This window comes from Bos indicus x Bos taurus, chromosome 11, assembly GCF_003369695.1.
Source record: "Bos indicus x Bos taurus breed Angus x Brahman F1 hybrid chromosome 11, Bos_hybrid_MaternalHap_v2.0, whole genome shotgun sequence".
NCBI classification, from domain to species: Eukaryota; Metazoa; Chordata; class Mammalia; order Artiodactyla; family Bovidae; genus Bos; species Bos indicus x Bos taurus.
This window is the reverse complement of record NC_040086.1, coordinates 4,805,590-4,830,127: the sequence shown is the minus strand read 5'-3', so window position 1 is coordinate 4,830,127 and position 24,538 is coordinate 4,805,590. Positions and strand designations below refer to the sequence as shown.

Sequence of the window (24,538 nt, the reverse complement as noted above, 5' to 3'; positions counted from 1 at the left end):
TGGTCCTTCATCTTCCCTCCTCTCTCCTGGTTCTGTCTCCTGGTTCTCTCTCCTGGTGCTCTTGTCTTGGTCTCTTATTTTAAATACCCTGTATGCTCAGCTGGCTAACATCTAAATCTGTATCTCTATCCCCTTCTCCATCCCCCAAGCTCCATACTTGTGTTTCTGTTTTCTTATTCAACATCCCCACTTGGGGATCTAACAAACATCTCAAGCCTGATGTATCAAAAACGGACCCTTTAATCTTCCCACTAACCTTCTATCCTGTGTTTTCCAATAAGCGGTTTCCTCATTTTTGAAGTTAGCACAGGCCAAAGTCTTGGAGCCATCTCTATTTCTTTTCTAAAGTACCTATAAAAGCTATGGTTTTCCCAGTAGTCATGTACAGATGTGGGAGTTGGACCATAAAGAAGGCTGAGTGCTAAAGAATTGATGCTTTCAAATTGTGGTGTTGGAAAAGACTTGAGAGTCCCTTGGACTGCAAGGAGATCAAACCAGTTAATCCTAAAGGAAATCAACCCTGAATATTCATTGGAAGGACTGATGCTGAAACTGAAACTGCAGTACTTTGGCCACCTGATGCAAAGAACTGACTCATTGGAAAAGACCCTGATGCTGGGAAAGATTGAAGGCGGGAGGAGAAGGGGACGACAGAGGGTGAGATGGTTGGAGGGCATCACCGAGTCGATGGACATGAGTTTGAGCAAACTCAGGGAGATAGTGAAGGACAGACGAGCCTGGCGTACTGCAGTCCGTGGGGTCACAGAGAGTAGAACACGACTTAGCGACGGAACAACAACAGCAATAATGAAGTACACATACCAGGTGGCTTAAAATAGAAAAAGGGTATTTTTCTCACAGTTCTGGAGGCTAGAAGTCTGAAATCAAAGTGTCAGCAGGTTCCTGCTCCCGCTGAAGGCCTGAGGGAGGAATCCTTCCTTGCCTCTTCCAGCTTCCGGTGACTGCTGACGGCAGGTCACATCCCTTGGCTTGTAGGTACATCACTCTGGTGTCTGCCTCTACACTTATGGGGCCATTTCCCCAAGTCTCCCTCCTCTTCCAAGGATGGCAGTCACTAGATTTAGGGCCCACCCTCAGCAACCATCTGAACTTGAGTTTACCTGCAGAGACTCTATATCCACATAAGGTCAAATTCACAGGTTGTGAGCAGACACGAGCTTCTAGGGGACACTCTTCAACACCATCCTTGATTCTTTTCTCTCCCTCATGACATGCATCCAACCCATCATTAAATCCTATCTACCCTACCTTCAACATATGTCTAGAATCTAAATGTTTCTCAGATGGTGATTGCAGCCATGATATTAAAAGATGTTCACTCCTTGGAGGGAAAGTTATGACCAACCTAGATAGCATATTCAAAAGCAGAGACATTACTTTGCCAACAAAGGTCCGTCTAGTCAAGGCTATGGTTTTTCCAGTAGTCATGTATCGCTGTGAGAGTTGGACTGTGAAGAAAGCTGAGTGCCAAAGAATTGATGCTTTTTAACTGTGGTGTTGGAGAAGACTCTTGAGAGTCCCTTGGACTGCAAGGAGATCCAACCAGTCCATTCTGAAGGAGATCAGCCCTGGGTGTTCTTTGGAAGGACTGATGCTAAAGCTGAAACTCCAGTACTTTGGCCACCTCATGCGAAGAGTTGACTCATTGGAAAAGACTCTGATGCTGGGAGGGATTGGGGGCAGGAGGAGAAGGGGACAACAGAGGATGAGATGGCTGGATGGCATCACCGACTCAATGGACGTGAGTCTGAGTGAACTCCGGGAGTTGGTGATGGACAGGGAGGCCTGGCGTGCTGCGATTCATGGGGTCTCAAAGAGCCGGACATGACTGAGCAACTGAACTGAACTGAACTGAAATGTTTCTCCCCACCATTGCATCATAGAGGGCACAGAACTTGAAGTTTAAATAGGAAAAAAATCCTGTCTTCTCTAGGATTACTATAGAATTTGTGGAGAGCTATTTCAGCTCTAGATCTTTCGGTTTTTCTCAAGAAAGAATAGGTGACTTTACAAAGTATGGGAACATTGGACTTCCCTGGTGGTCCAGTGGTTAAGAATCCACCTGCCAACACAGGGAACACACATCGCAGGTCGGGAAAGATGCCACATGCTGCAGAGCGGCTAAGCCCGTGGGCCAAAGCTCCCTTGCCCATGTGCTACAACTGCAGGAGCCCGCACGCCCTAGAGTCCATGCTCCGCAGCAAGAGAAGCCACGGCAGTAAGCCTGCTCACCGCAACTGGAGAGGAGCCCCTATTGCTGCAACTAGAGAAAGGCCGCGTGCAGCGATAGAGACCCAGCTCAGCCCCCAAAATTAAATAAATAAGTAACGTGTAGGAACATTGCATGATTTTAATAATGCCTTTCTTTCAAACATTTCACAATAAGTATTGGTGATTTATCTTGTTCCAATGAAATAAGACTGCATTAGTGTCATTTCTACTATAACAGATCACCATAAACTTAGTGACTTAAGACAACGCAAATTTATTATCTTACAACACTGGAAGTCAGAGTCTGAAATCAGTGTCACAGAGCTGAAATCCAGGTGTTGGCAGAGCTTTGTTTCTTCTGAATGTTTTAAGGGAGAATTTGCTGTCTTGTCTTTCACGGCTCCAAGAGGCTGCCCCTGTTACTTAGCTCATGGCTCTCGTCATTCTGACTTCTAACCTCCTTGTCACATCTTCCCTGACTCTCCTCCCACCTCCCTTCCCTTTGTGAAGATGCTGGGCCCTCCTGGATAGTAGGATGATCTCCCGTCTCAAAATAGTTAATCACTTCTGCAAAGTCCCTTTTGCCATGAGAAGTAGCATATTCACAGGGCCTGGGAATTAAGATGCAAATATCTTTGGAGGAGCCCTTGTCCTGCTTACTGCAAAGACCTCACTAATTCTCTTTTAACCTGTATCTCCACTAATTAGTATTCTGACAGCTGGAGGCTTGCAGTTCATTAATTAGATTATTAATGTTTGGGATTATCACGATCGCTAGTGTGTAGGACCTAGAATTGTTTATGGAACTTGCAGGGCAAAATCTCCAAAATGACTAATAAATAATGAAATTAAGTCCTTATTGAGATTAAAGGAGCAATTTGACCTCAAAGGAAAGTCGATTTAAATGTGCTTTCTGAGTTACCAGTAGCACTAAATTAATTAGCTACATACTTCCGAGAATTTCCCCAATTTGTCTGGATATTGAAGGACATAACATATAATAAAGTCAATTGATACTGAACTTGGATGTTTTTTCTATTCTCTGAAGATTTAACTTCGAGTCACAATTCCCTAGACAAACACTACCAGACGTGTCTGCCTTATTCTTCAAATCTCAAAAGTAATTGAATTTGGTAAAGAATGCATGCCATTAGCAGGTATTTCAAAGCTTTGTCCTTTTCCCTTGATTTCCAGAGCAGTCTCATAAGTTTTGAAACACAAATAGGGAACTAAAATTGTAGAACTTGTTTCATCCCCAGAAGGCATCTGTGCAAATCTAATGGCATTTCGCAAACATTTCACGTGGCAATGAATGCCGAAACTGATGGGATCAGATCTGGTTTGAAACTGTTTTTGCTGATCAGTTTCTAAAGCATTAGGCAGAAGAGTTCTAGCATGATTAGAGAAATGAGAGCCCTATTGCCTTACGCTCTATACAGTACAAGGAGAATGAAAGCCAGCAAGCGTGAAGGAAAGCACTTTGAAGCTGAAAAGTTTATGATCTATGTCTCTCTTTGGGTTCCTGGCATGCTTTAGAAATGACCACAAAATGTTTGGGCTAAAATTTCACTTTTACTTCATTGCCTCAAAGTAAACATTTAAATTGATTTTAATTTGCATTATTTTACTGACTCTGAGCTTCATAGGAAAGAAAGTGATTGGTGGGGAAGAAGGAAAGCCAAACCACAGCAAGTGTTCTTTTTCCTATAGTAACTAGCTTTATGTGGGGGTCTGAAAAGCAAAGAAGCTGTGTTTCCATTTCTTGTCTTTTATAATTCCTATGATGGGTTGACAGACAAGCAAGAGGACGTATGAGTACAGCAGGCTTCAGATGGTTCCAAAGAGCCAATTTTTAAAAAATTGGAGTATAATCGCTTCTCAATGTTGTGTTGGTTTCTGCTGTTATTCCCACTACTGAGCATGTACTCTGAGAAAACCATAATTCAAAATGAACCCCGCTGTTCATTGCAGCACTAATGACAACAGCCAGAACACAGAAACAACCTTAATGGCTAACAAAAGATGGACGGATAAAGAAGCTGTGGTACATATATACAATGGAATACATATTTAGCCATAAAAGAATGAAATTGAATCATTTGTAGAGATGTGGGTGGACTTAGAGACCATCATACAGAGTAAAGTAAGTCAGAAAAGAAAAAAAAAAAACTAGTATAATATGAAACCTAGAAAAATGGTACAGAGAAACCTATTTTCAGGGCAGGAATAGAGACAAAAACCACTTTCCAGTAGTGGCTTCACCAGGTAAGGACTCCCTCCCATCAGCAACAGCTTAAGAGCCACTGTATTTTATTGGTCTAAGGTGCATATTTTTTTCACATTTTAAGATCCTAGTTTCAGAATCTGTTTTACATTGATGGCGTTTTACAATTAATTGGCAGCAATTGTCTTCAATAGTAATGCATGAGGTAATGCAGCCTTGGTAATGCCAACAGTTTGGCATCTGGTCCCATCACTTCATGGGAAATAGATGGGGAAACAGTGAAAACAGTGTCAGACTTTATTTTGGGGGCTCCAAAATCACTGCAGATGGTGACTGCAGCCAGGAAATTAAAAGACGCTTACTCCTTGGAAGGAAAGTTATGACCAACCTAGATAGCATATTCAAAAGCAGAGACATTACTTTGCCAACAAAAGGTCCATCTAGTCAAGGCTATGGTTTTTCCTGTGGTCATGTATGGACGTGAGAGTTGGACTGTGAAGAAAGCTGAGCACCGAAGAATTGATGCTTTTGAAGTGTGGTGTTGGAGAAGACTCTTGAGAGTCCCTTGGACTGCAAGGAGATCCAACCAGTCCATTCTAAAGGAGATCAGTCCTGGGTGTTCATTGGAAGGACTGATGCTGAGGCTGAAACTCCAATACTTTGGCCACCTCATGCGAAGAATTGACTCATTGGAAAAGACCCTGATGCTGAGAGGGATTGGGGGCAGGAGGAAAAGGGGATGACAGAGAATGAGATGGCTGGATGGTATCACCGACTCGATGGACGTGAGTTTGAGTGAACTCCGGGAGTTGGTGATGGACAGGGAGGCCTGGCGTGCTGCGATTCATGGGGTCGCAAAGTCAGCCACGACTGAAGAACTGAACTGAACTACCTTTGATGAAATATAGTATTTATTATAAGGCTTCCTCGGATGGTTTTCTTAGCCACTAGTATGCTCAGTTATTTCTGTCTTCAGCAAAATGGTTTGTACAAACTTTACTTCCCAACTCATTACCGCCTTTAAAGAAGTTCTGGGATTTCTGTGTGCCCAACAATAGTTTAGGTGTTGGGAATTTGGGATTTAAAGTTAGAAAAGCCTAAGTTTCCAGCTGTAGATATTCTAAGTCACCAGAGGTGGGTCTCCCGTCTGTGCACGTGGCCGTCAGGGTGAGACATGCGTCATGAATGTCGGAAACTAAGAGCACTAGAGTAACCTCAGAAATGGCCTGCTGTAGGAACACAGGCAACTTTTCCTTACACTTTCCTATTGTCCTGAGTTTTCTTTAATGTCACTTTCATTGCTGTTCCGTCGCTCAGTCGTGTCCAACTCTTTGTGACCCCAAGACTGCAGCACACCAGGTCCTTCACCATCTCCTGGAAGTTGCTCAAACTCATGTCCATTGAGTTGGTGATGCCATCCCATCATCTCATCCTCTGTCACCCCCTTCTCCTCCTCTCAGTCTTTTACAATGAATCAGCTCTTTGCATCAGGTGGACAAAGTATTGGAGCTTCAGCTTCAGTCCTTCCAATGAATATGCAGGGTTGATTCCCTTTAGGAAACTGCTGTTGTTTAAATGGCAAGTGCTATTTAATAAGATGGAGCCATCCTTGAGTCAAGACAATAGTAACCTTCTTTTATTATATATTTATTATCTAACTGAATACCTTAAATATGTACAGTTTATGTTATATCATTTATACCTTGATAAAGGTTTATTTTTAAAACAGGAGTCATAGTCAAAAAGACAATTCTTATAATGGAAGTTTGACACTGTGCAGTGACAACATAAAGCAAATAAGTCCTTCTGAGATGCAGGAGTATTTCAAAGAACCGATACCCTTGAGCTTCTCTGTTCTGAGCCTTGAGGGGAGAATGAAGTTTCCAGGCAGAAAAACAAAGATGGCGGGACACGCACCCAAGGATGAGGACAGGCTCTAAAGGCTCAGAGCGCTCCCGCACAGCAGTCACGACATGCCTCTCCGCCCTGGGTCGTCAGAACTTGTGTACACATCATTTCCTCTGCTGACTCCCTGGGCTCCCAGGCGGGGAAGGCAGGGGCTTTGTACACTCACTTCTGTAACCCCTGAGGACCCGACGGGGAGCCTTGCAGGTCTGGTGGAATGCTCCCAGAGGAGGCTGAAATGACAGTGCTCAGACGGGGCCAGCTACTCTCCAGGCAGCTACCCAGGGATGGTGTTCACATACAGAGAAAAAGCCTTTGCGACAGAAGCTATAGCTATAAGAGCATCTGAGCGTCTGACTTGGGCAGCAGGAGACACGAAAATGGAAAGGACTTCAGTGTCTGGAGCTTGTTTCCCTCTGAGCCCAGCCAGGCTCTGGCTCAGTGAGGGATAAGGGATCTGCATAGTCTGTGCCCTCCTTCCCTGCCTCCGCCCGCCAGTCTTGCAGCCGGCTGGACAGGGCAGTACTGCTTCAAAAGGCAGCAACCATGGGCCCTGTCGTTGGCAGCAGAGAACTAATGAGAATGCATCCAGGGCCCTGCGACCTAAACTTGGGAGGAGCGTCATTACACCTTCCACCAGCAGACGAGCGATGCACGCTCCAGATCAGTAAGAAGGATACGGGGGCGTCATCTGTACCCAGAGTGGTCCAGTCTAGGCACACGGGCTCCGTTGGTGATCAGTGCACCATCCAGAGGATATCAGCTAGAGACGTGGATGACACATTAGGGGCAGTCTTTATTATGTCTCTCCAAAGTCTCTTTCCCTCCAGAGAGCAGACTTCAATGGTGATTTTTTTTTTTTTAACTAATGACTTTAACCATTTTCTGCTTCTTTTCACTCTCCCATCCAAAACAGAAATTATCATCATTAATGACACAGATGTGTTCATTAAATTTTGAAATGTACTGCTTATGAAATGCATGGTCTTGCAGTGTGTAATTATCATTCAGGTTCTCTGGAAGCTCATTTTCAGGTCTCAAAGAGCCCGTGGTCAGTAGTCATCATCTGGGTTTCAGGATGTCTGCAGTGCATCAAGTTGTCAAATGATCTGTGTCCCAATAACAACAGCAAACAATGTCACAAAAACTTGTACTATCTTTTGTGTTTTTTTCCCCCAAGAATGGTCATAATGTTGAAAACTATCTCAGTTACCATTCTTCTTCATCTGACAGTAAATGAGTCTTCACCACTCTGGTACAAGACATCTCCAAAATACCAAAATCTGCAGATGGCTCAAGGGAGTCAACTACATGAGACTCAAAGTATTTTTCACGTAGAAGAGCTCACTCTAATTCATGTTCAGATGTAAACTCTACATTAGTTAGAAGGAATGAGAAATATCCCAGTCCCTTTGGGGAAGTTAACTATGGACGTCCTCTTTATAATAGCAACCATTCAAATTGGCCTAAATCATTTCTGAGGATTACATTTTAGCCCATCATCTCAGGAACCATATTTTATCTTTAATACACTGTTTCCAAAAGCTGAAGCTTGGGTTGAGAGTTGAGCTTGTTATTTTTCTTCAGATAAATAGCTCATTTCTACCACATTAACATTAAAGGCATCTGTGTATGACTTAGTCTGCTTAGTAGAGTAGACATCCAAATTTCTTACCCAACCCCTACCCACCAATCTGAGTAAAATTAAAATAATAAAGAATAAATAAAATAGTCACTGCTTTTTAAAATAATAAGAAAGCCATAAAATAGAAGTTGACTTCATTTCACTGGATTTTTGTCCCACACACTAAAATTGTAAATGAGTTTCACTGGACTTTATGGGTTTTTTTACATTCCTACCATCTCAATGCATTGTTTTATAACTCTCTTTTATAATTCATATTAAATAGGAATTTTGCAAGGAAGGTACTCAGTCTCTCAGTCGTGTCCAACTCTGCTACCCCGTGAACTGTAGCCCACCAGGCTCCTCTGTCCAAGGGATTTCCCAAGCAAGAGTACTGGAGTGGGTTGCCATTTCCTCCCCCAGGGAATCTTCCCAACCCACGGATTGAACCCGAGTTTCCTGCATTGGCAAGCAGATTCTTTACCACTGAGCCACCTGGGAAGCCCTTTGCAAGGAAAGAGGATGTGAATTCCCAAAACAGAATTTAGCATTTCACTTTAGCGGAAATAAAATCAGGTTCAATCACTATTTACTTGATCAGTAACTGAATTCAAATACTGCATAGTGCTGGCTTTCGGCCACTCCAGGTATGTGGAAAGCTATAATAATCTCCTGTCCACCGGCGTGAGCGTGACAGCGATTGTTCAGTGGAACGTCCCTGATGGGGTGGTTGCCAGCCTCGTCTACAGAACGGGGTGGTGAGAGTGAAGGGTTAGATTGAAAGTCAGTACTACAATAGGTCCCAAATATAAGAACTAGAACCATAAACTTCACAGAAGAAACAGAGATTAATATTTCCAACCTTGGATTCAACAGGGGAGTCTCAGATATGACCCCAAAAGAATGGGTAACAAAAGAAAAAATAGATAAATTGGACTTCATCAAAATTAAAACTTTTTGTGTGTTGAAGGACATTATCAACAGAGTGAAAAGACAACTGACGGAATAAGAAGAAATATTTGCATCAGATCAGATCAGTTCAGTTGCTCAGTCGTGTCCGACTCTTTGCGACCCCATGAATCCCAGCACGCCAGGCCTCCCTGTCCATCACCAACTCCCGGAGTTCACTCAGACTCACGTCCATCAAGTCAGTGATGCCATCCAGCCATCTCATCCTCTGTCGTCCCCTTCTCCTCCTGCCCCCAATCCCTCCCAGCATCAGGGTCTTTTCCAATGAAAAACTCCTCGCATGAGGTGGCCAAAGTACTGGAGTTTCAGCTTTAGCATCACTCCTTCCAAAGAACACCCAGGGCTGATCTCCTTCAGAATGGACTGGTTGGATCTCCTTGCAGTCCAAGGGACTCTCAAGAGTCTTCTCCAACACCACACTTCAAAAGCATCAATTCTTCGGCGCTCAGTCTTCTTCACAGTCCAACTCTCACATCCATACATGACCACAGGAAAAACCATAGCCTTGACTAGACGAACCTTTGTTGGCAAAGTAATGTCTCTGCTTTTGAATATGCTATCTAGGTTGGTCATAACTTTCCTTCCAAGGAGTAAGTGTCTTAGTTTCATGGCTGCAGTCACCATCTGCAGTGATTTTGGAACCCCAAAAAATAAAGTCTGACACTGTGTCCACTGTTTCCCCATCTATTTCCCATGAAGTGGTGGGACCGGATGCCATGATCTTCGTTTTCTGAATGTTGAGCTTTAAGCCCACTTTTTCACTCTCCACTTTCAGCATATCACTTTCCTAATAAAAGTCTGGTATCCAGAATGTACGAAATACTCTTTTAGCTCAACAACCAAAAGGCAAACAACCCAATTGAAAAACGGACAATGTAATATAAAAAAGAATATGTGTGTATGTGTGTGTGTGTGTGTAATTGAATCATTTTGCTGTGCACCAGAAACTAATACAATATTGTAAATCAACTATACTTCAATGAAAAAAATAAAGATAATTTTGATACTATTGAAAACAAGAAAATGGACAAAGTATCTGAATACACATTTCTCCAAAGAGGTATACAAATGGCCAAAAAACATATGAAAAGATGTTCAATATCATAGTCATTAGGGAAATGCAAGGCAAACCGCAATGAGAAACTACTACACACCCACTTAAATGCCTATAATAATCTTTTTTAATTAAAAGAAAATAGCAAGTTTTGGTGAGGATGTGGAGAAATTGAAACTCTCATACATTGCTGGTAGAAATTCAGAACATTTCAGCCACTGTGGAAAAGTCTGGTGGTTGCTCAGAAAGTTTAATGTAGAATTAGCATATGACCCTGATCTGCCTCTTGAGAAATTTGTATGCAGGTCAGGAAGCAGTAGTTCAAACTGGACATGGAACAACAGACTGGTTCCAAATAGGAAAAGGAATTCGTCAAGGCTGTATATTGTCACCCTGTTTATTTAACTTATATGCAGAGTACATCATGAGAAATGCTGGACTGGAAGAAACACAAGCTGGAATCAAGATTGCCGGGAGAAATATCGATAACCTCAGATATGCAGATGACACCACCCTTATGGCAGAAAGTGAAGAGGAACTGAAAAGCCTCTTGATGAAAGTGAAAGTGGAGAGTGAAAAAGTTGGCTTAAAGCTCAACATTCAGGAAACGAAGATCATGGCATCTGGTCCCATCACTTCATGGGAAATAGATGGGGAAACAGTGGAAACAGTGTCAGACTTTATTTTGGGGGGCTCCAAAATCACTGGAGATGGTGCCTGCAGCCATGAAATTAAAAGATGCTTACTCCTTGGAAGGAAAGTTATGACCAACCTAGATAGCATATTCAAAAGCAGAGACATTACTTTGCCAACAAAGGTTCGTCTAGTCAAGGCTATGGTTCTTCCTGTGGTCATGTATGGATGTGAGAGTTGGACTGTGAAGAAGACTGAGTGCCAAAGAATTGATGCTTTTGAAGTATGGTGTTGGAGAAGACTCTTGAGAGTCCCTTGGACTGCAAGGAGATCCAACCAGTCCATTCTGAAGGAGATCAGCCCTGGGATTTCTTTGGAAGGAATGATGCTAAAGCTGAAACTCCAGTACTTTGGCCACCTCATGCGAAGAGTTGATTCATTGGAAAAGACCCTGATGCTGGGAGGGATTGGGGGCAGGAGGAGAAGGGGACGACAGAGGATGAGATGGCTGGATGGCATCACTGACTCGATGGACGTGAGTCTGAGTAAACTCCGGGAGTTGGTGATGGACAGGGAGATCTGGCGTGCTGGGATTCATGGGGTCGCAAAGAGTCGGACACGACTGAGCGAATGATCTGATCTGATCTGATCTGCAACTCTACTCCTAGATGTACACTCAAAGAATTGAAAAAGGGTTCAACAAGCACATGCACATATATATTCATAGCAACACTACTCACAATAGTCAAAAGGTGGGAGCAGCCCACATGTCCATTAACAGATGAATGGATAAACAAATCGGTGTGTGTGTGTGTGTGTGTGTGTGTGTAGACATATATAATGGAGTATTATTCAGCCATAAAAAGGAACGAAACATTCACATATGCTATGATATGGGTGAACCTCTGAAACATTATGCTAAATGAAAGAAGCCAAACAAAAAACGTGACATGTTGTATCGTTATAGTAATATGAAATACCCAGAATAGAAGTCATAAAGACAGGATGCAGACTGGTGGTCACCAGGTACTAAGGAGAGGGACAATGGGGAAAGTGATGAGTGGGTAAGGAATTTGACTTTGCAATGGTAGAAATGGTTTGCAATTAGAGGTGGTGGTTTAGTACATGGTGACTGTATTAAATGCCACTGAACTGTTCAGTTTAAAGTGGTTCATTTTATGTTATAGGAATTTTATGTTACAGGGATTTCACTTCAGTGAACAAAACAAGAAGTCCACAATACAACAAAGAAGTGATTGTGAGCTGTATACCAGAACTGCTTAAGGAACACATAAATGTTTCTTGTTACGGTAGCTGGTAGAGATTATGATCAGTGATTAGGTTCTGAATGACCAATAATATATGTCATTTTGAAAATTAAATTAAAAAGGTTACTTTTCTAGACCTCTTATAGTTTGGGTATTTATGCTTGGATCTATGATTTAATTACAGTGATTTTAAGATTAATTCATATAAAGGTCAGGGTTATTTTTTTCCATTAGATATCCAGTCGTTCTGTTATTCCTCAAAAGCAGTGCTGTCCAACAGATATATAATATAAACACATATAATTTTTTATTTCGTAGTAGCCACATTGAAACTGTAAGCATAAAGATGTGAAAATAATTTTATCATGTAATTTTTGTAATCTCATATAAACTAAATAGTATTGTTTCAATACATAATCAATATTAAAATGTTAGTGAAATGAAGAACAAAGTCTAACGAAAAAAATAAGAAAATTAATTGATAATTCTTGTTTCATTTTAGGACTCTCAGCTTGCCTCCTCTGGACACAATAATCCAAGTAAGAAATGCTTCTTTCTGTAGCTTCATATGTGGGGGTGGGAGTGGGTGAAGAGCGGGGGTGCATGCAATATACAGTAGGTTTAAAAGAACTTCACTAAGACAAAATCAAGTGGGGAATATGAGGGCCGTTTGTTAAAGTGCTGCCCACATGGATAAGGTACATCATGCCCTTGGATGTTCTATCTTTATTCAAGGGAAGTAGGGACAAAATAAGGACTTCCCTGGTGGCTCAGATGGTAAAGAAGCTGCCTGCAATACAAGAGACCCGGGTTTGATCCCTGGGTCAGGAAGATCCCTTGGAGAAGGGAATGGCAACCCACTCCAGTATTCTTGCCTGCAGAATTCCATGGATAGAGGAACCTGGTGGGCTACAGCCCATGAGGTTGCAAAGAGTCTGACACGACTGAGCAAGTAACACTTTTTACTTGGGGCCAAAATATAAAGTGGTGAATTTCAAAGTAGCCCTAGGAGGAAGGAATACCATCCTTTCTAACAGTTGGCCTCTGGTGTGTATGAGGGGAAAATATTTTTAAAGGCATCTAATGGGCAGGAGGAAAAGGGGACTGCAGAGGATGAGATGGCTGGATGGCATCACCGACTCGATGGACGTGAGTTTGAGTGAACTCCAGGAGTTGGTGATGGACAGGGAAGCCTGGCGTGCTGTGATTCATGGGGTCGCAAAGAGTTGGACACGACTGAGCGACTGAACTGAACTGAACTGAATGAGAAGGAAATGGCAACCCACTCCAGTATTCTTGCCTGGAGAATTCCATGGACAGAAGAGCCTGGCGGGCTACAGTCCATGGAGGGTCACAAAGAGTCGGACATGACTGAGTGACTACCACACACACACACAATGAGTTACCTAAATTAAAAGAAAATAGGTGGGCAAAGAACAATCAGAAGATCTCATGATAAATGTTCTTAGAATCCATGAAGAAACCATGCCCTCTTCTGGGGAGAAACAGACTAAAGTGTCCTAGAAGGAATTTCGTTGTTGAACCCAGTGTCTAATAAAACACTGGGGCTTCATCATCAAACCGAGAATATCATTCCATGAAGTATTGTTTTAATTCTCTTCTTCAGCAGTGCTAATTGGTATTAATGTTTCCTTGAGCATTAAAAATGCATAAGCCACCCCATCCATGTCGTGTAATCACACCCACAGTGACTGGGCTTTGTTAGTCTCTTGACCATCCAGTTGGCTAAAGAGCATTGCTTGCAAATTTCAAGGCTATGTTTGAACATGAAAATCACTCTGAGCCAGTAGATGTGTCTGGGGCTCACCCACTGAGCATCTGTGAGAGCAGAAAGATTATGGAGAAAAGACATCGGGACAAATGCAGTAGAAAGCCCTAGACTTTTAGTGCACAGCTAGAGGAAGGTCAGGGGAGGGGGATGATGGCGTAATGGTGCATAGGCAATCTCATTTATTACCCCACCCTCTGTTGGAATGTGCTGTGAGCACAAGCACCAGGGAAGAGGTGAAATTTCCAAGGGACTTGAAATCTATAGAAATTAATAAATGTAATAATAAGGAAAGGAATCAGGAGACGCATGGTTAAGTTCATGAGGTGTGCAGGCATGGGCATCATATGCCAAAGACGAGAGCATACAGGAGAATTGCCTTTGCTTTCCTCACCATTTCTTTCCATTTCAACTTAAACAGTTCAGGGAAAAGGGAGGAGATAATAGATATAATAGAATAAATGTACTTCCTCTCAGCTTGGAGTCTTTGACATAAAGAAGAACAAAGGAAATAGCTGTTCAGTCCCTTCTGTGTTCAGTCTCTTCTTTATGTCTGCTCTTTCGTTTAATCCTAACAGTAGCTGTATGAAGTAGGCATTGCAGCCCCATTCTGCACAGGATGAAAATGAGATTCTGCAGTTAATACCTAAACCATGGTTACATGGCTTAAAAAAAGCGACAGGATTTGAATTCAGGGATCTCTGTCCCAAAGACAGTAGGCTTTCCCTCCCATAACCTTGACCCCAAAAAGGTTGCTCTCATCCCTTCTGTGTGAGATTAAATTCCTGTCCAAGATTCTTGTTTGCATCTGCCCTATTTTTTTGGCACAGCATAACCATTGAGGTTATGTAAGCACACCTACCTTCTTTGGAATTGTGAGTGGCACCTGCATGATATGGCATAAACCACATTCTGGCAATTCATCATCTAAGTATTTTTGTCATTGACTTTCTCTTTTCTAGGGGTAAGGGTTTTTTTTCCCCCCAAATAAAGCTTCCCCCATTAAAAAAAAAAGATAATATTATTATTTAAAAATCAGTGATGTGGTATGTTTGTGTATACAAGTGTGTGCATACACACACACCCAAAATGGAATGCTATGCAGCAAAAAAATAAAAAGAATTGTCAGGAGAGTGTATGCTTCTTGGTTCTTTGTCTCATCACAGCAAAGATTCAGAGTGATGGACATTAAAGCCCCCTCAGCGTGTCACAGCTCTCAGGTCTTGGATAGACCGTGTTATAGCTCTCAGGTCTCGAATGGACCGTGTTATAGCTCTTAGACAAATCAGTGTTACAGCTCTATTTTATTTAGAAGATAGCAGGGAAATCCATCTTCAAAGTATGAGGGCACGTCAATCCAAAGACGTGAAGAGAAGAGCTCCCCAGCACACGGGAGAGAGAGAGAGAGAGCTAGCTTTGGCTCCTTTTTTTATATGGTTTTTTTTTTTTTTTTTTTTTTCCCCTGGGCCTGTCCTATGGAAATTGGGCCAGCCAGGAGTGTTGTTTGTTTTACCTGAGGTCCTCACTCCGGTCCTTGGACCCTCCTTTGTTCTAATTTCGCGGGCTTTTCTCCTCCTTATCTTTTAGCCACCGCCATTCTGGACTCCTTTTCCCTGTTCTAACTACCTAACAGAATGAAATAATGCCCTTTGCAGCACCATGGGTGAACCTGGAGATTATCATGCTAAGTGACGTAAGTCAGACAGAGGAGGAATATCATGGTATCACTGATGGCTAGAATATAAACTATGACACGAATGAGCCTATTTACAAAACAGAACCACAGTTACAGAGACAGAAAACAAACGTACGGTTACCAAAGGGGAAAGTGGGGGAAACAAATGAGGAGTTTGGGGTTAGCAGATACAGTCATGTATATAAAATAGACAGACAACAAGATCCTACCGGATAGCACAGGGAACTATATTCAAAATCCTGTAAGAAATCATAATGGAAAAAAATAAAAATCAGAGTGTCCTCTGTGGATTATAGCACACTGGAAACTTTACAGAGCGGGTCCTACCAGCATTTCCTGTGCTGTTTCTTGCCTTTGGTTTGAAATAATTACAGTTTGGGGAATCATGACTCCACTAAGTATGTAGAAAATAGGAAAACACCGAATTTCGGAGGAACAATTTGTATCTTGATGGACTGATCTTCCCCACTCTAGGTCAGTGCTTTTTTAGTTTTGAAATTAGAAAACGGTTATGTAGATACTAAGAGAAAAGAGTGTATAAATTAAACAGAAAATTATTTTTTAATCCAAATCTTTTAAAAGAGAGCTGCTTTAGCAAGCTTGCTGATTACCACTTAATTTCATATTATAAAATGGCAGCTTATTAAGTATTGAGAAACTTAAACATTAAAATAAGTGATGCATGTTTATAGTTTCTTAAAAGATGTGAGAATGTCCCGTTCATGTGTCAGACTGAACATAAGCACTTCTTTCCCTCCCTTCTGAATCTGCATTAAAATAACCAAAAGAGGCAGTGAAGGAAGGAAATACATAATAGCCCTGAAAACAGGGAAGGATTTCATTAACAAACCAGAAATTCAGCTGAGTTTCTGGAAAATGGAGAGTGGATGGGACTGTGCTGTTAGATAATCCTGGGCAGGGAAGGTGATGGCTCAGAAAAAAGAAAATAATGAAACAAACAGGAACAAGCCATAGTGGTGGGAATGTCCTTCAGAGCTCACTCCAGGAGAGACCCAGTTCCCTCTCAACCCCAACAGAGAAGAGGTGTGGACTATAGACAGTGATGGGAACATGGGTGTTCTTCCACCTTTTACTCCTACACTCCCATCTTGGCAGGTTTTCATACGGAGCTTTCAGTCTGGTTTTCCTCCCCCAGAAACCAAAGTACCAAAAAAAAAAAAAAATAGTAACATTTGCCAAGAAAATTAACAGTTACCTAGAACTTCTAGTTGGGAGCTGGTACCTAAGAGAGAGGGACTTTCCTGGTAGCTTAGCTGGTAAAGAATCTGCCTGCAATGCAGGAGACCCTGGTTCAATTCCTGGGTCAGGAAGATCCCCTAGAGAAGGGATTCTTGGGCTTCCCTGGTGGCTCAGACAATAAAGAATCTGCCTGCTCAGACAGTAAAGAATCCGCCTGCAATGCAGACCTGGGTTCAATCCCTGGGTTAGGAAGATCCCCTGGAGGAGGGCATGGCAAGCCACCCCAGTATTCTTTTTTTTTTTTTTTTTAATATGTGAAAACTCTTTTTTTTTTTTTTTCTTTTTTCTTTTTTTAATTTAGTGTACCAGCCCCAAGCATCCAGCATTGTGCATTGAACCTGGACTGGCATCTCGTTTCATACATGACGTTTCACATGTTTCAATGCCATTCTCCCAAATCTTCCCACCCTCTCCCTCTCCCACAGAGTCCATAAGACTGTTCTCTACATCAGTGTCTCTTTTGCTGTCTCGTATACAGGGTTATCGTTACCATCTTTCTAAATTCCATATATATGCGTTAGTATACTGTACTGGTGTTTTTCTTTCTGGCTTACTTCACCCTGTATAATAGGCTCCAGTTTCATCCACCTCATTAGAACTGATTCAAATGTATTCTTTTTAATGGCTGAGTAATACTCCATTGTGTATATGTACCACAGCTTTCTTATCCATTCATCTGCTGATGGGCATCTAGGTTGCTTCCATGTCCTGGCTATTATAAACAGTGCTGCAATGAACATTGGGGTACACGTGTCTCTTTCCCTTCTGGTTTCCTCAGTGTGTATGCCCAGCAGTGGGATTGCTGGATCATAAGGCAGTTCTATTTCCAGTTTTTTAAGGAATCTCCACACTGTTCTCCATAGTGGCTGTACTAGTTTGCATTCCCACCAACAGTGTAAGAGGGTTCCCTTTTCTCCACACCCTCGCCAGCATTTATTATTTGTAGACTTTTGGATCGCAGCCATTCTGACTGGTGTGAAATGGTACCTCACACCCCAGTATTCTTGCCTGGAGAATCCCATGGACAGAGTAGTCTGGCAGGCTACAGTCCGTAGGGTCACAAAAAGTTGGTCACGACTGAGTGACTAAGCACAGGCACATACATGCATCTAAGAGAGAAGCAGAGTAGATTCTGAGATAATACCAAACCTTAAAAATAGACATCTATGGTTCAGTTCAGTCACTCAGTCGTGTCTGACTCTTTGGACCCCGTGGACTGCAGCATGCCAGGCTTCCCTGTCCATCACCAACTCCTGGAGCTTGCTCAAACTCATGTCCATCAGGTCACTGATGCCATCCAACCATCTGATCCTCTGTCATCCCCTTCTCCTCCTGCCTTCAATCTTTCCCAGCATCAGGGTCTTTTCAAATGAGTCAGTTCTTCACATCAGGTGGCCAAAGTATTGGAGTTTCAGCTTCAGCATCAGTTCTTCCAGTGAATATTTGGGACTGATTTCCTTTAGGATTGACTGGTATGATCTCCTTGCAGTCCAAGGGACTCTCAAGAGTCTTCTCCAACATCTAAGGTTGGTGGAAGAAAAATCAGTTTTTCTCAAGAGGGAAATAAACCAAAATGCTGTACACCCAAAATAAACTACTTCCTATTTTTGCTGGGGGTTCAGAGGACAGTCAGGATTCCCAGCTTGTCTTGAGAGTTCTTCTCTCCTGAACTCTTAATTAACTTACTCTGTCCACTTAGAAAAAGCTGTAAATCAGCCCCTCCCTACAAGGGAAACATATGTTAGCAAGATGGATCAATATACTAATACAGAAAATCCACACCAGTACCTTTTTAACCAGTTTGAATTCACATTCAAAAAGGTGAATACATAACCTTGAGCAACAAAGAAAAACACTGACCCAGAGGAAATCTACTTAATTCAAGAAACAGAAGAAAAAAATTTCAAATGTGACTGCAGTCTTTAGAAGCAATTGAAATTATTTGCATCAAATAAAAAGAACAGATTGGTATGAAAAAGAAGCAGTTATAGAACAAATGAGTGCTTGAGAATCAAAAATAAAGTTGACAAAACTTTTAAATTTAATAGAAATGATGGATAATAGCTGAAGTCTAGAATATAAGGTTGAAAACATTTTTTTTCTGAATATAAAGCAAAAGAGATGAAAAATATGAAAGGAAATTAAGGCACGTTAAGATTAGTCATTACAGAAAGATCAAATCTGGCTATGTAGAATATACCACAAAAAGAAAACAAAGAAAATAGAGAAGAACAAATAATAATAGAATGAGAATCCCTAGGGAAATGAGCACTTATTATCAAAAATATTTACGTACAATAAAACAAGAGACCTTGAACAAAAGCAAGGAAAAACAACACACAGCCAAGAATTAAAGAGACCTCCAAGGACTTCAGATGCTGGAATTACCAAGCTCAGAACATAAAGTAAGAATGTTTATGTTAATTTTCAAAAATGAGAAAATTGAAAATATGGTATTTAAAAGTATACTAATCAGAACCTCTACAGAAATTAAAATTTCTTTGGTTAGGTTTAACTGTAGTTTAGATATAGGTGAAGAAAAAGTAATGAAGCAGGAAATTGAACTTAAGAAATTACCTAGAATGCAATTGAGAAAAGAAGTTTAAAAACCTGGGATATACAGCAAGAAGGTCTAACATATATTTAACTAGAATTCCAGAAAAAGATAAGGAAGAAGAGGGAATGTTAAAGGAGATGATGGCTGAAATTTTTCCACAATTGAAAGACTCTACCTTGCAGATTCAAGAAATCCAATGAATATTAAGCAGGATAAAGAAAAATAAGTCCACACTAGACACATAATAGTTAAACTGCAAACCATATACATAAAGAAAAATTCTTAAAATACCATTTAATAAGGAAGCAACAGTTAAACTTCCAGTTGACTTTTGACAGCAGCTGTGGGAACCAGGAGACAATGAAATTATAACTTCGTTTTTCTGTATGTGGAAACTGACAAAGTTGATTCTCACATTTATTTGATATTACAAAGGACCAAAAATACATAGCTCATATTCTTGAAGAAGAGTGAGGCTGAAGGCTTGTGTTACCAATATTATGAATGAATGAATATTTTAGCTGAGTAATAAGATGGTAAGGGACAGGGAGGCCTGGCGTGCTGCAGTCCATGGGGTTGCAAAGAGTAGGACGTGACTTGGCGACTGAACAACAAAACTAAGTAATGAAGATAATACTAGGCAAATTGAGCGGTGAAACGGTATAGAGGAAACAGACCCACAGATATATGAAAACTAGATTCATGTCAGAGCTAACAATATAGATCAATGGAGAAAGAATGGCTTCTTAATAGATAGTGCCAACATAACTGGTAATCTATAGGGAGAAAAAGGAAGTTAACTCCTACCTCACATCATACACAGAAACTATTCCAGGTATTTGTAAAAGACCTAAATGTGACAAGTAAAATTATACACTTTCAAAAGGGTATAGAGAACATCTTTCTGATGTATTTCTTAAGTAAAACACCAAAAGAAAGTGTCAAATATAGGAAAATAGAAGGTTTTTATTGATGCTTTTGAACTGTGGTGTTGGAGAAGACTCTTGAGAGTCCCTTGGACTGCAAGGAGATCCAACCAGTACATCCTAAAAGATGTCCCAAATATTCATTGGAAGGACTGGTGCTGAAGTTGAAACTCCAATATTTTGGCCACCTGATGCGAAGAACTGACTCACTGGAAAAGACCCTGATGCTGGGAAAGATTGAAGGCAGGAGGAGAAGGGGACAACAGAGGATGAGATGGTTGGATGGCATCACCAGCTCGATGGACATGAGTTTGAGTAAGCTCCAGGAGTTGGTAATGGACAGGGAAGCCTGGCGTGCTGCAGTCCATGGGGTTGCAAAGAGTCAGACACGACTGAGCGACTGAGCTGAACTAAATAAGGGGATGCTGCACAGCAGTGAGGATGAATGAACCAAAGCTAGGTGCATCATGTTGGCTGAATCTAAAAACCATACTACTGAATGACAGAAGTAAGTTCCAGAAGAATGCATACAGTACGAGTCCATTGATGTGAAATTTAAAATCAGGAAAAACTGAAGACTATTTTGTTTACAAATAAATACAGGGCAGCCAAAACTATCAAGAAAAGATGGAAGATTAACACAAGATTCCATTACTTGCTAATTGGAACTCAATAGGATGCAGGCCTAAGAGGATTCTGGGTTATTTATTTGTCAGTGTCCCATTTCTGGGCTTGCAAGGTGTTTTCACAATTAACCTAATTTGCTTTTTTAAAACTCTGTGTGTGTGTGTGTGTGTGTGTGTGTGTGTGTTCAGTCGCTTCAGTTGTGTCCGACTCTTCGCAACTCCATGGACTGTAGCCCACCAGGTTCCTCTGTCCATGGGATTTCCCAGGCAAGAGTACAGGAGTGGGTTGCCATGCCCTCCTCCAGGGGATCTTCCTGACCCAGGGATCTGTCTCTTGTGTCTCCTACATTGGAAGCTTTGTTCTTTACCACTAGCACCACCCAGGAAGCCTATGTATATACACACACACACACACATTTTTACACACATTACATGCATGTTTTATTGAACTTCTTTCTAGGAAAAGCATAGCCTTTGTCTGAGACAGATTAATCTATGCCACAGTGAGATATAAGAATGAGAATCCATTTGACGTAAATGCTGGGAACCCTTGTCTTCATTCAAGTTTAGTGGCAGTCCCTCTACACAGGTCCAGTCTTTCTACTGTTTCTTAGAGATTATATTTATATTGTTACAATATTGTAAATTCCATTATTCATATATAATTTTTCTCATTGGCCTATAGGTACTTCCCAAAATTAAATTATTAATTAAATTAATATTAATGAGATGACTCAATAATTACTGAACAGAGTATAAATATTTTAAATCTCGGCTATGCAGGAAGAAAGATATAGCTGTGCAGAGTAGGATTGATAGAGGGAGGAGAGAGCAGGAGGGAAGCATAAATGGGGGGCTTCTTCACTTCACATAGTATAAAAGAAAAGGTACTGTCAGAAGTTGATTAATCAAAAAATAGAGGATTAAATTTATTTATAGTTGAAATACCCACTAGACATTAAAGACTTCCCTGGTGGCTCAGACGGTAAAGCATCTGTCTACAATGCGGGAGACCTGGGTTCGATCCCTGGGTTGGGAAGATCCCCTGGAGGAGGAAATGGCAATCCACTCCAGGACTATTGCCTGGAAAATACCATGGACAGAGGAGCCTGGTAGGCTACAGTCCATGGGGTCGCAAAGAGTCGGACACGACTGAGCAACTTCACTCAGACATTAAAAGGGCTTCCCTCATGGCTCAGATGGTAAAGCAATACAGGAGATGTGGGTTTGATCCCTGGGTTCAGAAGATCCCCTGGAGGAGGTCATGGCAATCCCCTCCAAGATTCATGCCTGGAGAATGCCCATGGACATAGGAGCCTGGCAAGCTACAGTCCATGGGGGTCACAAAAAGTCAGACACGACTGAGTGACTAAGCACAGCACAGACATTAAAAGTAGTTAAAGAACTGGCAACAGTGGTAAGAAGGGAGGTGGTCATAGTGTATTAAATATCTTCTCTCATTTTTTCATATTAGAAATTATTATGTAGTCTCTGAAGTTGATTTATCTAAAAATAAGTGTCATAATGGTTGTTACCATGAGCACAGATTACTTTTACTATAAAGAAATGTTGTAGTATAGCATCAGTTTCCTTCCAAGCAGAATGCAGCCCAGGTCTATTTTGATTTCCTTTTCACAGTACAACTTATGTAGAGTGCAGTACTCCAGTCGTGCAGTCATTCAGTTAAATTAGACATTATCTAGAAGGCAATGGCACCCCACTCCGGTACTCTTGCCTGGAAAATCCCATGGACGGAGGAGCCTGGTAGGCTGCAGTCCATGGGGTCGCTAAGAGTCCGACACGACTGAGCGACTTCACTTTCACTTTTCACTTTCATGCACTGGAGAAGGAAATGGCAACCCACTCCAGTGTTCTTGCCTGGAGAATCCCAGGGACGGGGGAGCCTGGTGGGCTGCTGTCTATGGGGTCACACGGAGTCGGACACGACTGAAGTGACTTAGCATAACATAGCATCTTTCCAGACAGAGTACACACCATATAAGCCCTTGGTACATTTATTGGATTAAATATGTATCTGCTGCTGCTGCTGCTAAGTCGCTTCAGTCATGTCTGACTCTGTGCAACCCCATAGACGGCAGCCCACCAGGCTTCCTGTCCCTGGGATTCTCCAGGCAAGAACACTGGAGTGGGTTGCCATTTCCTTCTCCAATGCGTGAAAGTGAAGTCGTTCAGTTGTGTCCGACTCTAGCGACCCCGTGGACTGCAGCCTACCAGGCTCCTCCGTGCATGGGATTTTCTAGGCAAAAGTACTGGAATGGGGTGCCATTGCCTTCTCTGAACATGTAGCTACTGTAACTTTTTAAGTGGCCTGTTGGAGCCTCGAAACTTTCCTACGTCAGATTCTGTATCCATCTCAGTGGAACGTGCTCATACACCATTTCCTCTTTCCCACTATCGCGTGGGATTCTGCAGTAACGAAAGGTCATCAGACAGCAGACATATACTGAGTGTGTAATATGTGCGTGGTCCTGTGGAAGGCTTGGAGCGTCAAGCTGAAAGAACACATATGAGATTAACATGGACACATTGCTGTATTTAAAACGGATCACCAGCAAGAGCCTAGTGTATAGCACAGAGAGCTCTATACTCAACATTATGTAACAACCTAAACGGGAAAAGAATCGTAGAAAGAATGCTTTTGTTCACTCGCTAAGTCGTGTTCAACTCTTTGCCTTGCCATGGACTGCAGCATGCCAGGCTTCCCTGTCCTTCACTGTCTCCCACAGTTTGCTCAAACTCATGTCTGTTGAGTTGGTGATACCATCCGACCATCTCATCCTCTATCACTCACTTCTCCTCCTGCCCTCAATCTTTCCCAGCATCCAGGGCTTTTCCAATGAGTCAGCTCTTCGCATCAGGTGGCCAGAGTTTCAGCTTCAGATACATGTGTCTGTATAATTGAATCACTTTGCAGTCCACCTGAAACTAACACAACATTGTTAATCAGCTATCAGTTCAGTTCAGTTCAGTCGCTCAGTCGTGTCCAACTCTTTGTGACCCCGTGAATCACAGCACGCCAGGCCTCCCTGTCCATCACCAACTCCCGGAGTTCACTCAGACTCATGTCCATCGAGTCAGTGATGCCATCCAGCCAACTCATCCTCTGTCGTCCCCTTCTCCTCCTGCCCCCAATCCCTCCCAGCATCAGAGTCTTTTCCAATGAGTCAACTATACTCCAACATAAAATAAAAAGTTAAAAAGAAATTTAAAAAGAAAAAACACAAATAACATAGATATACGTGTACATATCTATTTACATGTGTGAGTATAAATATATATACACATACATGTGTGAGTATAAATATGTATACACATACGTGTGTGTGTGTGTAATTTTTCTTTCTATGGCTCATTTTTCTCTCTGCCTGTCTGTAATTATATTTCCTCATCAAGATGACCATGGTGCACCTGAGTTCGTCTCTTATGCCCAGTGTCTTCAAAAGATCGATTCAGGTCCCTTCCAAAGGACAGCAATGTGGAATCTATTGTGAAATCAGCTGAAATAGTCAGAACGACCCCCAGTAGTCCTGTTTGGTGGTAGCAAGGAAACATCTCCTGAGCACCCAACTTTTCAGTATCTTCCTGAGCACTTTTTCTGGCTTACATTCATCATTTTTCCCTTGGGTCCTGATAAAGAGCCTATGATTCTTCCTGGCTTATACACTTAGACATTTCAAGTTAACTTCAGAAATTGCATCACCTAAAATTTCCAGATATTGGGGGAGAATTTTGTTTCGTTTTTTCCGATGAACAG

The 24,538-nt window shown here is 41.8% G+C and overlaps 1 protein-coding gene across 1 annotated transcript in view; it reads left to right on the top strand.

The window, feature by feature from the left end:
- The window catches only part of AFF3 (AF4/FMR2 family member 3), a 582,836-nt gene that overhangs the window by 365,310 nt on the left and 192,988 nt on the right, over window positions 1-24,538 (top strand). Inside the window, exon 8 of the mRNA XM_027554698.1 lies at window positions 12,412-12,448. Coding sequence (XP_027410499.1) covers window positions 12,412-12,448 — 37 coding nt within the window. The remainder of the gene's footprint in view (window positions 1-12,411; window positions 12,449-24,538) is intronic.